The 16,447-nt window shown below is 32.5% G+C and overlaps 1 protein-coding gene across 1 annotated transcript in view; it reads right to left on the bottom strand.

Moving 5' to 3' along the window:
- The window catches only part of LOC111055387 (xanthine dehydrogenase), a 101,572-nt gene that overhangs the window by 41,355 nt on the left and 43,770 nt on the right, over nt 1–16,447 (bottom strand). Inside the window, exons 9-14 of the mRNA XM_039427646.1 lie at nt 15,993–16,086; nt 15,334–15,446; nt 14,207–14,385; nt 11,731–11,844; nt 10,048–10,186; nt 8,025–8,100 (exon numbers count right to left, since the gene is read on the bottom strand). Coding sequence (XP_039283580.1) covers nt 8,025–8,100; nt 10,048–10,186; nt 11,731–11,844; nt 14,207–14,385; nt 15,334–15,446; nt 15,993–16,086 — 715 coding nt within the window. The remainder of the gene's footprint in view (nt 1–8,024; nt 8,101–10,047; nt 10,187–11,730; nt 11,845–14,206; nt 14,386–15,333; nt 15,447–15,992; nt 16,087–16,447) is intronic.

Here is a 16,447-nt window from a genome sequence, read left to right as displayed (position 1 = left end):
ATATAAAGAATAACGTGACACAAAGACATGTCGCCCAACGTGATAGGCCACGGATACGACAGAAAGACATGTCGTACCAACGTGGGACTGATGATGAGAGCCAAGCTCATTGAATAATTATTTGAAATTAAGTCAATAACCATATTGAAAATTATAGATAACTTATACGAGTTGTGAGGAAAACTGGCGAAGGGAAATTTGTATTACTTTTTGGGGAATCAATAGCTTTAAATAAAGAGAAATTATATGTTTTAAAGAAAATTTTATATTATTATTATTGTAGAAAATATATTTTATAGAGAGAGCTATTATATTTTATGGGCCTAAACTGCTAGTCAGAAATCAATGAATAGTATTATTATATTATAAGAGCTTAAGTAATAAATAGGTTACCTGGCTTGTAATGTCCATAGGCCTATCCTCATTTGTGTCCTTATTAATGCCTTGTTGGCCAAAACTTTCACTTTTTTAACAAACACTTGACACTTAATCCATTTTTAAAATATGAGTCTCTTTTCGTCCACGCAAAGTAAGGTAGCAGACACACTGCAGACGGCGATAGTAGCGGAGATCGACGCTGAGGGGGGCGCGATGGAGTCCAACGCCCAGATCTCTTCAATCACCGCCAAGAATCCTGTGAACAGTAATAAACCGTTAAATGTCTCCCAAGAAGCAATAAGGAGGGTTATAGTAGAGGGGATGATCAAGTCATTTTCTAATAGTTTAGAAAAAACAATGACCACAGTAATGAAGAACTTAAAGGCGGAAATGAAGGAAATGCGGGAATCACTGAAGGATACATCGGTAAGAATGGGTAAGGAGACTGCGGAAAGAATAGATAACCTACCAGCACAAAACACTTCACAAATTCATGAAATAGCTACAAACAGGAACAATAGTCAACTTATTTCCATAAATAAACAACAGAATAGTAAATCTACACAAATAGCTCACCTAAATTCTGATATAAATCAAAACAAAGTACAACTTAATTCATTGGAGACAGCCGTTGGAGAACAGCAATTATTTTCATCTGAATTAAATGCCGAAGTAGTAGATAATGAAACAGAAGCTTCTAGTCATTGGAAACAGGCCCAAGAGAAGTTGGTACAACTTGAAAGTCAAATACATCAATTTCCGCACGAGAATATAGAGCCTATTCCCATAGCAACGTTTGATTCACTACACAGTTTCAATGAATTAGGCCGTTTTGACAATACAGACCGCTATCTCCAACCTAAAGAATTTATAGATCAGATAAAACTAGTTCAATCATTAACACCCACCTCTTGGAATTTTTGGCGTCTTCGTTTGACTAGTTTATTGATTGGCGAACCCCTGATGTTCTTTCGGAGTAGAGTCCATGAATTTACATCATTGGATGAGTTTGTAGCTGTCTTCCTGGAACAGTATTGGAGCAGAAGTAAACAGTTGGACGTGCTAGCGGACATTATATCATGCGATTTCAACCCTAACTTAGACGGTGCATGTACCACTTTCGTCACTGCCCTACAGTTTAAAAATTCTCAATTGAGCGAGCCCATTAATGAATCGGCATTAGCAAGTATTATTTTAAAGAAGCTACCGTATCAAGTTAGAATGGCACTCGCCACACAACCCATTACTGATTGTAAGCAGCTGATAAATCATTTATATGGCATACAGTCTGTGATGGCAATATCAAACCACCGTTCAGACCAGAGATACACACAGAATCAACATAACTCAAAATTAATCAGTATAACAGCCAAAATTATGAATCAGTACCATATGATTGCTCACGATCTACCCCTCAATTTAAACGCCGCTATAATCATAATCAAAATAACAGCTGGAATAATAGAAGTTTTCAGAATCGTCAAACAAACCATTATCCACAGCAAACTATGAAAGAAAGTATTATTATGGCCGTGATCGATTTAACACAAATAATGATTACACTCAGAATAATTACGACAAAAATTACAAACCGCCACCTCATCAAATAAGTACAAACTACACATTAGAGCATGCGTCCAGATCAAATCACCAAAAAACACAGAACCCAACACCCAACAACCCGCCACCAGATACACAGAAAGCTACAGCTAATAAACCAGGACTATATGATACCCCGATATAACACCTACAAGCTCCAATGAAACAAACAAAGAAAATCAGATATTTCAACATCATACACCACCTTTAGAAATGATCCACCGAAAATATTATTAGGAGAACAAAAGCCAACACCAGATAAACCACCACCAAAAACCACCGCCCACCATGCAATTAAAACCAGCCGCAAGCAACAACCCATTCCTCCTGGTGCTCCCGGATCAAGAGGCAGTTCATCTACTAGTTGCTGGTAAATTCCTTCCAGAAAATCAGCTCCCCATAGTCTGAAAATTCAATAGAATTGCATTGAAACCAGAAATTGATGGCACAGGAGTACAGTGAAAATGTCATTTTATAACAGAATTTACAGAAAAATGCAATCATTGAACATAATAAAGTGAAATATTTCTAATTAATTCATTAATTTCAGCTATCTAAATTCTAAATTTATAGTTTCTATGTTCATTTTGGACTAAAATTTTACAAGTGAAATTCTTATCTTGGATTATGTCATCACCTACAAATTTGGAAGAAGAATAGCACAAGGACTACCTTATTATTTTATCTACCAATGTTATTACATTAGTGTCATTTGTATCATAAAAAAATAAATAATAATAAGAATTAAAATTAGCATTATAAAATAATGGTACATTAATCTAAAATAAATAAAATTTTAATACAGAGTGAATTTGTTGTAAGGTATTATCAGTCAACTTCATAGAATTCATTACTGTCCAATGATGATTAATTCATTTGAATGGAATGAATGTATGTTAAGTATGTAAAATATTTCTCAAAATAATATTTTATCGGACTATTATCTGTTTGGATACAGACTCATAAGAGATCTATTTCATATATGATTCTTGGACAATATTTATTTGGTTTTGATGGATCTAAATTTAAAATCTACTTTGTAATAATAATTACTAAAAATTTTGTGAAGTGAACAACTACAAGGCTCTCGGACTATGTGTAACCTTATCTAAATTTGGGAGAGGAATAGGTAGGACAAGGTTACCTTATTTTTCTCTCCCTATCATTTTCATGATGAACTTATTGTATCAATCATAAAGAATAAAGTATGTAAAATATTTTCTAGAACTATATTTTATCACACTATTATCTGTTTGGATTCCGACTCATAAGAGATCTATTTGATATGATTATGATTCTTGGGAAATGTAGACTATCGTATATTCAAAATTTCATGATACGTACTAAAGCATTTTCAATTCCAATCAAGTCAGATACAATGTGAATTTCCCAACAAATTATTTGATCCAATAAATATAAAAATGTTGTTGACTTTTTCAAAATGAACCACTTTCACTGAATAGTTTCAATATTTGTTAGAATAGAATATTATGTTAATCCACCAATAAATAAATTCCAATGTACATTAGGTGTCGTCAAGAATAAAATCCTAGATATAAAACTAATTGAGCCAATTCATACACATATATTATCATCACCCAAAATAAGTATTTATTATATCCACGGGCAAATGAAAAATTCTTCTACATTATATAATGGGTTGTCTGTTAGCAGCTTTTTAACTTGAGTTTTAAAACGGGCTTGATTCATATTTCTCACTATAACAGGCAACTTATTGAATGCCTTGATATTCTATAATGGCCTTGAAGTTTTTTTAGCCTGACAAAAGGAACATTCAGATGACATGCTTGTCTGTGTATCTCAGACCTATATTCAAGAACATCCAACTCGTCCCTGACCCTGACCAGGAGTTGCATGACCACACACTGAACACAGTCATAACCTCATCGAGACAAATATTGGACGACAATGAGCGAGGTAGTCAGCATTGGCCATAAGCCTTACTACTTTTTTCTGAAGAAGCAGCACCCTAATAGTATTGGCTGCTCCGCCCCATAGAATAAGCCCATATTGAATTAAACTCTGGAAAAAACCGAAGTTGGACGTCCTCAAATATTGCTGAGGAACAAAAGTTCTCAGACGTCTTATAAGAAAAACCACTCTACTGAGTCGACCAATAACCAATCAATGTGGCATGTCCATGTTAGTTTTGTATCAAGTATTTTTATTTGTTTGATAGAAAATGTAAGTAATTTGTTCCAGTACTATGTACAACATGAGTGTAACGTTCATGTAAAGTATAATATTAATATTTTTCAGTGTCTGCCATTAGTTTTGCCAAAGTATTTCTGATTAAGAAAGGATTGGTGGATATCGGCGCTAGCTTACTTTCCAGAAGTACAGTTGTTACTGACCTGTTTTTGTAGCACCATAAACTAATAAAAGCAACACAATGTTTTATTCAAAACAAAAAAGGGTTTTAAATAGAAAGGGTACTACATGTTTTATATTTGAGAAGGATAAATTAATAATAGGACAGCCTCAACAATCAACAGCAGATAACCGAACGGCCTACAGCAACATCTACAAACAGAATGCAAGAAGATGCAAGTAAATCACAACATTTCTACATGCAATAAAAGAATTGAAATAAATATGATAAGAAATCAAGGAAAACATTATTATCAAACCGATTACTAACCTTCCTTAATAAATTTAATATTGGTATAGGACCTCGTGGCAACAATCCAATGTTTTAATTCCTTCCAGCCGTTAGAAGCCTGCAATAAGGAAAAGAACAATTTTTAAATATGTAATTAAATTATATACATCAGATAAAAAAGGACACAAGCGGGGATAATAAAATTAAAATTTGTTAATTACCTTTTTAAGAGAAAAAATTGAGCAGTTAGGTTAGTTATAACAGTCGATAGCAAATTCTGATGTAACATGTAACACTATGAATTGTAGAACAGCGACCAGCTGACCAAAGCCACCCAAATCAAATGAATGTAATATCTGTTGAACATATGTTTATAAAAGAAGTACTGTACCCAAAGAGTTATTTATTATTGTTATTTATTATATTTATTAATGTCGATATATTTATTTATATGTTTTTATATTTATTACTTTTAATTATGCCACGTTTGTTACCTGAAAAGATTTAAAGTGAATACCAGTTACCAAAACCAAGAGCCATTAGCAAAAGAAAGTATTGTACCTGATGTATAGAAAATTATTTATATTAAGACCTAAGAAATACTATAAGATATAAGCCCAGAAGTTTATGAATCGAAATTATTGTCTAAAAGGAATCATTTATGAGAATTATGAAATGTGTGTAGTTAAGTTGGCAGCCCTGCAAGCGGCGAATTCAAAATTACTGTGTTGTAAATGGTGTCAGGAGAGTACGTTTAGAAGTTTATATTTATGATATTTTTATGTGTGTTGAGGAGGAGAATTTGTTATTGTTTTTGATAAAGGTATAAAGGAGATGCAGCAAATATGTCTGCGAAATGTGATAGAAGTAGGAGAGTATAATTTATAAATAAAGTATAGTGTATATCATGTATTGAAGGGTGGGTTTTCATTAAAAACATTGTGATTCTCAATATTTTGAATTCAAACCCAGGGGCGCGTGTAACATATTTAAATCTGGGTAGATGAAAAACCCTAACAGAAATAGTAATAGGTCTAAAAATAAAGTAATTGGCTAATATCGCCAAGCAGATAATAACAAGATTAGATAGCATCAGCTTGTTCTGGCTAAATGGTACAAGAACTAAAAAGGATTTGAAGAAGTTTACTACTCATAAATAGATTATTTATAAAATATTTGAAGATTGAGGTTATGTAGATGTATTCACGGATCGGTGACCTAGAGATCGATCAAACCGAAGAACGTAGAATCTGACCAAAACCCCTTGGCAGAGCTTTATTGCATTCGGATGGTGTGCAATGTGAAAAAACACCCGTCCACGTGGCTAATTATTAGTTAGCATGGAATTAATATTAATATATATAATATTAACTAGCATGCAAAGAGCATAATAAAAAACCAATAAAATAATTTAATGTATTCAGGAAATAAGAGTTACCAGGCGCATGAATACCTAATAAAATTTGCATGCACCAATAGTAAAACGGCAGTTAATAGGCGGCAACTGTAGGCCAATTCAAAAATATTTATATATATTTATATAATGTACTAGATTTTGTGTAAAAATTTGTGTAATCTATGTTATCAATATGGCTCGAATGCAAAGAAATTATTAATCATATAATCTAAGCAATATTTTGGCATTTTTTGTAAGATCTATTTGAATTTAATGGCGGAGGATTGGATATTTAAATTTTATGCTAATTTGAAAGTCGGAAAGAGGATCTGTAAAACTTGAGAAGAAGAACCAGCACTCGCCAGCCAGATGCCACCATAAGAGGACCCCAAATATTTTAGAGCGAAGTACCTTATTAATAATTTTGTAAAAGTTAAAGTTAAAGTAAATTATTAAATTTCTTAAAAGACTTCGTGATGCTATTGTGAAGCAGAAGTCATTTTTCATTTTTATTAAATTTATAACCCCTTGGAGGAGACGATTCCGGCTACCATATTCCCGGACCACATGGAGTTGGATCGACATCGGCGGCTTACAAGAAGATTTTCGACACGTGAGTGATTAAATTTGAATTTAGTGATGGGCGCCCTAGTGCTTCGAAATAATCTGATGATCAAAGCTAGCTCGCCGAAAGGGTTATTATAAATTAAGAAATTAATAAGAGTAATACTTGCGCAAGTAAAAATTAGTATTAAAGGTATTTAATTGAAAGAAAAATATAGATCAATATTTTAGAAATTTCTATTTAATCAAAGAAGTACGAAATCTAGGCTATCAAACGTATGCATACAATATTTAATTTTTGCAATACAATTTGCGATAATTTATCATAGTTCTAATTCACTAGATGAATGGCTCTACCTATTCCGTCAGGTGCCGAATCTTGCACCCTGAGATAAAAATATATATTCGATACAAAGAAATCTGCTAAATACTAGAGATTTTAATATTATATATATTTGGATTATTAGTGGCTAATTTATCAAGCTGATCTTAGAGCACATATTTTTGATTGAATTATCCAAGCCGACAAGTATTAGCAAGTACATGTCACAGCTACATGCCAAAGAATGCATATGATTTCAAGATAAAGGCACATGGTAATGATTCGTGCCATAAATCTAGAATATAAAGTTAGCCTGTGATATTTTTATTGATTTCAAATATTGTTCTATTTTTATATTATATTTTTTATCGCTCTATATATATTTTTTGCCTCGATTGATCTTTGCATTATTATGTAATATATGTGTGATTTTCATGGTGTGCAATTTATTTTTTATTCCTCATCTCTATAGTATAAGTATCATTTATATATATATATTTATTATTTATTGAATTACAAGAGTTATTGGAGAAGCCCATATCTAGGCCTATCAAGATTTTTTAAGACTGAATACTATTAGAAAACCACGCCCTAATTATATTAAATCTCATGCTTTACCGACTGATGCCAAGCAGGAGGCTAATCGTTATTTTAATATAAAGAATAACGTGACAATTGAAAAAGATTATCCAATTTAAATAATAAAAGAGTTTACCGAACAGCCTCAAGGCCGGAAATTAAATTTAAATGAATAAAAATTTAACTTACTCGAAGTTTATGAAAATGTATTATACATGACTGGAACCAGGTAAAAAATGGCATTGAAAACAAATGAATTAGAATTGATTATGAATTACTACAAATTGAATATAGATGTATGAAAATTGTATAAAGAACGTGGATATTGTACGAAAATAATTTACAAACTTTATCGTGTATAAGAGTACAGTTAAATCAATTTCAAGTACCTATTGTTGAACAATATTATGGTAGCCTTTGGAAGAACAATATTTTATATGCATTTTTTGTAACAAAACTATTAAATATTTCAATATACGAGTATAACTAATACCTGTATCATAAAATATAACTAAATTACCTGTAAAATATAACTAAATTACCTGTAAATATAACTAATTTACCTGTAGCTTGTTTGAAAGCAGATTGATGCACCACTGGTCTACCAATCAGATCTTCTTTCTCTTGGCTGTTTGGAACCTGAGAACAAGAAGTAATTATTAAAAACTTCAATAATAGGAAGTCCCTACAATTAACAGATTGGGACTTCATGGTTAAAATCATTAATTTATTCATAAGTGGTTTGAATTGAAAGCTATTCATACAGACAAAAAAGGAACCAACTCCCTTTTTCCACTTTATTCCTGTCAATTAGGGCTTCAGCTCACTCACTCTAATTCATACAAATATACGTGATTAGCAATTAGGTTTCGAAATGGGATTCATATGAACAGAGATTGCAGTAAGTTAATAGAATTTATTGATTGAATAATAATTTCTTGAAATTGAGAATAATATTGTGGTTGATATTTGAAATGGATTATTGTGTAGACTTACAACTTGAATAAATAAGTTTAGTTAATAAATTCATTAATATTTTGCATAGTAGTTCTTGAAATTCAGAATAATATATAGATTGATATTTGAATTTAATTGACCGAGCGTAGTGAGGTCTAAGATTCAAGTCGACGGTTTGGCATTTCTGTTAATGTTTAAACGGCGAAACGCGGTAATAGATTTTCATGAAATTTGACAGGTATGTTCCTTTTTTAATTGCGCGTCGACGTATATACAAGGTTTTTGGAAATTTTGTATTTCAAGGATAATATAAAAGGAAAAAAGGAGCCTCCTTCATACGCCAATATTAGAGTAAAAATCAGACTATAGAATTATTTATCATAAATCAGCTGACAAGTGATTACACAGATGTGTGGAGAAGCCAGTCTATTGCTGTATTTCCATAAGGTCTATAGTTTCAATCAGGTACTTGTGGATGAGAATACTGCGTGAGGTCCACTGTTCACAGAACTACTAGTAATGTGGACCTCACTATAGATATTATTGTGCCTGATGAGATTGTCTTTGCAAGGACCTCAGGAAACTTTTAATTGGCAAAATATGTACAATTTTTCATTAGATATCTTCAAAGTAGTCCCTATTGGAATCGATAACACGCTGATACCGGATTTTCAAATCTTTGAACGCTTCCTGGAAGTCAGCAACCTCTATGCTGTCTAGAGCCCTCGTCGTAGCACGTTGAACGTTTTCCAGAGTCCCGTTACACAGATGTGTGGAGAAGCCAGTCTATTGCTGTATTTCCATAAGGTCTATAGTTTCAATCAGGTACTTGTGAATGAGAATACTGCGTGAGGTCTACTGTTCACAGAACTACTAGTTATTGTGTAGACTCACAAGTTATAATAAAATTTATTAAAATGTATGAAATCCAAAACCATCATAAGACCAGTACTACTATATGATTCAGAAACATGGATACTGAATAAAAAAGAAGAAAAAAAGACCATTGTTTTTGAAAACAAGATTCTTCGAAAAAATTTTGGCCCAAAACTAGAGAACGGATTTTGGAGAATCAAGCACAACTATGAAATTCGCCAATTATTCAATGAAGCAGACATAGTGGGTGAAATTAAAAGCAGAAGGTTACGGTAAACGGGACACATTCTGAGGAAAGAAGAAAGCGCTCTGACAAGCAGTGTACTGAGGAATAATTCTATAGGACGGAGACCAGCAGCAAGGCCAAATCTAGATGGTGAGACCAGGTCCGGAAATATATGAGGAGGATGGGCCTAAAAGAGGAGGACGCGGGTGACCGAAACTTCTGGAGAGGCTCAGTTGATGAGGCCAAGTACCGACTGGGGTACGAATGGCCACCGCAGTTAGTAAGTAAGTATGAATTCAGAGCTACTTTCTTGTATTTATAAAATAGAATTTTAATACCCTTAGAAATTAATAAAATAATATTATCACCGAAATTAGTTACAATTTGTACTCTTGTTTTATTATTTTATTAATTTTAAAGGGTACTATAATTCTATTTTATAAATAAAATTCATTAATTTGAATATTTCTTTGAATTTATGATAATATATTGATTGATATTTGAAATAAATTATTGTGTAAACTCACAACTTGGAAGTACTGGGAACTTTTTGGAATTTCGCTGACAAATGCATCTTTGCCACTCTTGAAGCGTTTGTCAATGGAAATCTTGTAACCCTCCTTTTCCATCGCTTGGCTGGTTTCCAGGTAGAATTTGAAAAACAAACTGAAATAAAAAACAAACTAATTATCGATTATTGATTAAGTTGACTACAGAAGAGTCTCGATGTTTCTCAACCTTAGGTCCAATTCATACTAGAAACAATGCATCGAGGCAATGTGATATCGAGGCAATACTGAAACAATGCATCGAGGCAATGTGATATCGAGGCAATACTGAAACAATGCATCGAGGCAATGTGATATCGAGGCAATACTGAAACAATGCATCTAGGCAATGTGATATCGAGGCAATACTGAAACAATGCATCGAGGCAATGTGATATCGAGGCAATACTGAAACAATGCATCGAGGCAATGTGACATCGAGGCAATACTGAAACAGGAGTGGCGTGGAAGTGGCAGAAAGTCAGTGCCATGCCAGCGCCACGTCACCGCCACGTCCCTTCACTGTGAATTGGACCATATGCTTATATAGGAGTGGCTTGGAAGGGGCAAAAAGTCCGTGCCACACCAGCGCCATGTCACCGCCACGTCCCTTCAGTGTGAATTGGAACATAATTATGTTTATATAGGAGTGGCTTGGAAGTGGCAAAACGTCACTGCCACACCAGCGCCACGTCAATGCCATATCACTTCAGTGTGAATTGGGCCTTGAACTGAGAAATTTGATAAGTAAATTTTTGATAATCGTGGTATCTATGTACTGTTTATGTACTTCATGTATTGTACTGTATATTCTTTCAAATTCTCAACTTGTATACTGCTGCCAATATTAGTTTGGGAGTATGTTTCATTGAAATGTTCAAGAGTGAGATATATTTTAAGTCTGTTGAAGCTACGTCACTTTGATTCCGAGTAGATATTCGAATAAGCTAGCCTTTTTGTTTGATAAATAACGTTGAATGCATTATTCCACTCCTAAAGAGGAGCTTCATGAGCTCCTTGTTATCAGGGGCGATTGCTCATTTTTATTCACTTTTAAACAAAGTGTCGTAATTTGTAAAATTATGAAATAAACTGTTTCGTCGTGAAAAACAGCATCAATAATTATTTCTAGTCTTTATAAAATAAATCGTGATGTGTAACTTAAGTCATTTTATGTGGAGTGTTTTGTAAGAATAAATAAAGAAAAAATTGTGTGTTACATATATGTGAGTTAGGGAGCCAATGTAATTGGTGGTTTTTACATGTTCGACTATTTCTGTCTCTTCCCTTTCTTTATATCTTCTTCTTGAAGAGGTAAGAGATAAGAAGAGAGATCTGAGGGTGATGCCCATATGAGCTCCAGGCTTGTGCATGGGTAATGAGACAGATAAGTTTGGTCATTAATTTTGAAGTAAAAATTTGACTTTAAAGTGGAAAGTGAAATCATAACCTCATTCCTTTTTCGAAACTTTCATTCATAAAAATTTGGGAGAAAGACAGTTTTTGGCTAGGCCTGTTGTCTTCTCCCAATCATATTACATTGTAATAATGATTTGTGATTGTCAATGGAATAAATAAATAATGATGTTTATGAGAGAGCTACTCATAATGAACATATTTGTGTGTGAATAAATGAAAAAATAATTTATAATTTGAAATTACCTGAGCGTAAGTGATCGTCGGTACTGGATCATTCCTCCTGGTGCTCCCGGATCAAGAGGCAGTTCATCTACTAGTTGCTGGTAAATTCCTTCCAGAAAATCAGCTCCCCATAGTCTGAAAATTCAATAGAATTGCATTGAAACCAGAAATTGATGGCACAGGAATACAGTGAAAATGTCATTTTATTACAGAACTTACAGACAAATGCAATCATTGAACATAATAAAGTGAAATATTTCTAATTAATTCATTAATTTCAGCTATCTAAATTCTAAATTTATAGTTTCTATGTTCATTTTGGACTAAAATTTTACAAGTGAAATTCTTATCTTGGATTATGTCATCACCTACAAATTTGGAAGAAGAATAGCACAAGGACTACCTTATTATTTTATCTACCAATGTTATTACATTAGTGTCATTTGTATCATAAAAAAATAAATAAATAATAAGAATTAAAATTAGCATTATAAAATAATGGTACATTAATCTAAAATAAATAAAATTTTAATACAGAGTGAATTTGTTGTAAGGTATTATCAGTCAACTTCATAGAATTCATTACTGTCAAATGATGATTAATTAATTTGAATGGAATGAATGTATGTTAAGTACCTATGTAAAATATTTCCCACAGTAATATTTTATCAGACTATTATCTGTTTGGATACAGACTCATAAGAGATCTATTTCATATATGATTCTTGGACAATATTTATTTGGTTTTGATGGATCTAAATTTAAAAATCTACTTTGTAATAATAATTACTAAAAATTTTGTGAAGTGAACAACTACAAGGCTCTCGGACTATGTGTAACCTTATCTAAATTTGGGAGAGGAATAGGTAGGACAAGGTTACCTTATTTTTTCTCTCCCTATCATTTTCATGATGAACTTATTGTATCAATCAATAAAGAATAAAGTATGTAAAATATTTTCTAGAACTATATTTTATCACACTATTATCTGTTTGGATTCCGACTCATAAGAGATCTATTTGATATGATTATGATTCTTGGGAAATGTAGACTATCGTATATTCAAAAATTTCATGATACGTACTAAAGCATTTTCAATTCCAATCAAGTCAGATACAATGTGAATTTCCCAACAAATTATTTGATCCAATAAATATAAAAATGTTGTTGACTTTTTCAAAATGAACCACTTTCACTGAATAGTTTCAATATTTGTTAGAATAGAATATTATGTTAATCCACCAATAAATAAATTCCAATGTACATTAGGTGTCGTCAAGAATAAAATCCTAGATATAAAACTAATTGAGCCAATTCATACACATATATTATCATCACCCAAAATAAGTATTTATTATATCCACGGGCAAATGAAAAATTCTTCTACATTATATAATGGGTTGTCTGTTAGCAGCTTTTTAACTTGAGTTTTAAAACGGGCTTGATTCATATTTCTCACTATAACAGGCAACTTATTGAATGCCTTGATATTCTATAATGGCCTTGAAGTTTTTTTAGCCTGACAAAAGGAACATTCAGATGACATGCTTGTCTGTGTATCTCAGACCTATATTCAAGAACATCCAACTCGTCCCTGACCCTGACCAGGAGTTGCATGACCACACACTGAACACAGTCATAACCTCATCGAGACAAATATTGGACGACAATGAGCGAGGTAGTCAGCATTGGCCATAAGCCTTACTACTTTTTTCTGAAGAAGCAGCACCCTAATAGTATTGGCTGCTCCGCCCCATAGAATAAGCCCATATTGAATTAAACTCTGGAAAAAACCGAAGTTGGACGTCCTCAAATATTGCTGAGGAACAAAAGTTCTCAGACGTCTTATAAGAAAAACCACTCTACTGAGTCGACCAATAACCAATCAATGTGGCATGTCCATGTTAGTTTTGTATCAAGTATTTTTATTTGTTTGATAGAAAATGTAAGTAATTTGTTCCAGTACTATGTACAACATGAGTGTAACGTTCATGTAAAGTATAATATTAATATTTTTCAGTGTCTGCCATTAGTTTTGCCAAAGTATTTCTGATTAAGAAAGGATTGGTGGATATCGGCGCTAGCTTACTTTCCAGAAGTACAGTTGTTACTGACCTGTTTTTGTAGCACCATAAACTAATAAAAGCAACACAATGTTTTATTCAAAACAAAAAAGGGTTTTAAATAGAAAGGGTACTACATGTTTTATATTGTTTTAATTTAAATAAAGTACCTAGCCCATAAAAGTGAAGTGATTTCACCATAAACTATTCCACAGAAAGAAATAGAATGTCATTTCACTTATTACTAAAATTATAGTAACCGATATCAATAGAATTTTCATTGATGATGACAATTTTGTATATTTTTGCCTTCTGCAATATTTCTTCTCATAATATTAAGAAGCATACTATTGTACTATTCATTTACTGATAATAATAGAAATTTGCCACACTTGCACTGTGTCTAAAAATCTGTAAACTAGTAAATCACTTACTTCCCCGCGGCCCACTGGCCTGTCTTAGTGGCGATTACAGTCGTAGGAGCCATTCCGCCAAAAGAAATCACCAGACTCTTGACTTTGTCTCCATCCATTGTCAGATTGAAAGCTGCGTTCACAATTGCTATGTCATCCTCACGTCTCTTTGCCTGCTTGTAGGCCTTGAAATACTGGTTCTGAAGAAAAAACGATGATTAATCATAATCAATAATATCATAGATCAAATTTACACTGGAAACAGAAATTTTGTAGAATTTCCCCATATTATGATGAAATGAAAGAGATGTTGTCAGTTTCATCAAAGGAAAGATTTCATAAGAAAATATTCCATGGTATTGATTTATTTACTAAAATGCATACAGGTATGGAAACAACAGGCATTATAACTCAAAACTGTTCCCGATTCAATATCACAAAGTTCTTCCTAAGTAACAAGAGAAAAAAGTTAATGAAAAATTTAAAATGAGTAAAAATAATAAATGAACTAATAGGAAATATTAAGAATAATAAAGAATATGAGTAAAAAAAGTACTAATTTGAAAAATTGTAAAAATACAGAATATGATTTATGAATATGAGAGTACAATAAAACAGAATTTTGTTCCACTCCAAAGAAACACAGTTAAGTGAAAAAATACTAATGAAAAAAATTCATAATCATGTAAAGTCAGGTATAAAGCCAGTTACATTTGCATCGATTTTGGACGTACGATTTTTTGCCTTCCTTATATATTCTACCAGATTGGATGGAACTTGACAAACACGTGATCACATAATACGTTTGTCAAGTTATGTTCAATCTGCATTTAAAAGAACGCAGAAAATCGTACGTCCAAAAATCGATATGTGTATAACTTGAATAACTCATTCATGTTCCAAATTTCAAGCCAATTTTTTGTTAACTCAAGCCGATTACTGTCGACTACAGTACTGTAAATTATTACTGTTTTGGTGAGAGTGTAAGTACGGCACAGTATGAGAGACTACCAGCGTCACATAGCTTCAGGAGAAATAAATTCTAGGACTATCGGCTTGAGTTAACAGTGAAATTTGTATATAAACGCCCAATACAATGGGATATCTATATCTTCTTATGCTATCTTTTTTTCTATGCTAGTACGCACCTCATTAGTGTAGGGTATGACAATATGAGTCAACAGTTCATTTTGTTGAATGACATTTCTCCTGTAGCCAGTCCAGAAGTGTTCATCCATTTTAACAGAGCGTACCCCTTCAGCTGAAAAGAAAGAAATATTCATTTGAAAAAACAATAATCTAAATGAAATCTATGAATATCTAAACTATTATGATAATATTCCAAGCTACTACAAAAATAATCTCTTCAAATAGTCGAAGAGTAATTTTTATTATTAATGATTCTTATTTTGCGCTTTCGAATAGCCACTGTGTAATTTGTGTAAAAGTGTAATTTTTAATATTAATAATTCTTATTTTGCGCACTCTGTGTAGCTTCTGGACCAATTCATTCATTCTTTAAAGAGTTTATAGACATAGTACTTCAGTGCTCAGTACATAGTATACTGCTCTTTATATAGACATAGAGTAACTGAAGTAACTCTTTATAGAGCAATAATTGTAATTTGAAAAAGGATTTTCACATTCAATTTATTTTATCTTTATTTTTTGTATTGTAGCACAGTCTATATTTTGAAATTCGAAGAATAAATAATGACTCATTTAAATAAACTTGTTTGGAGATTTGAACTCACAAATCCAAGCTATAAACTTATTGTAAAATTTACAAAAAGTAAAAATATCTTACTTTTACTCTGCACAAAGAGTTCACATCCAGCTGCCATGAAGATTGGATTCAAATCTGAGATTGGACTTCCTGTCATGATATTGCCACCAATAGCCTGAAACGTTGAGAATATGAGAATTAGTTTAAATTTAAGTTTGGAAGAAATTTAAGTTTAGAAGAAATTTTAATTAAACATTCACAAATAAAATATAGAATTTAATATGATTGGGATTGGATATGGATGTAGCAGATAGTATCTAGAAGAGTGATCCATCAATAAATGAACATTCAATAGAATATCACACAAATATTGCGAGTGAAGACATGTGCGAGTGAAGACATGTGCGAGTGAAGCGTAACTATTTATGACATGTGTCAAATCCGTGGGTGTGTCAAACATAGTGGGTGAGATTAAAAGCAGAAGGTTACGGTGGACGGGACACATTCTGAGGAAAGAAGAAAGCGCTCTGACAAGC

The sequence above is a fragment of the Nilaparvata lugens genome, chromosome 5 (assembly GCF_014356525.2).
Source record: "Nilaparvata lugens isolate BPH chromosome 5, ASM1435652v1, whole genome shotgun sequence".
NCBI lineage: Eukaryota > Metazoa > Arthropoda > Insecta > Hemiptera > Delphacidae > Nilaparvata > Nilaparvata lugens.
The sequence above is the reverse complement of the archived record's forward strand: the minus strand, read 5'-3'. Positions and strand labels throughout refer to the sequence as shown.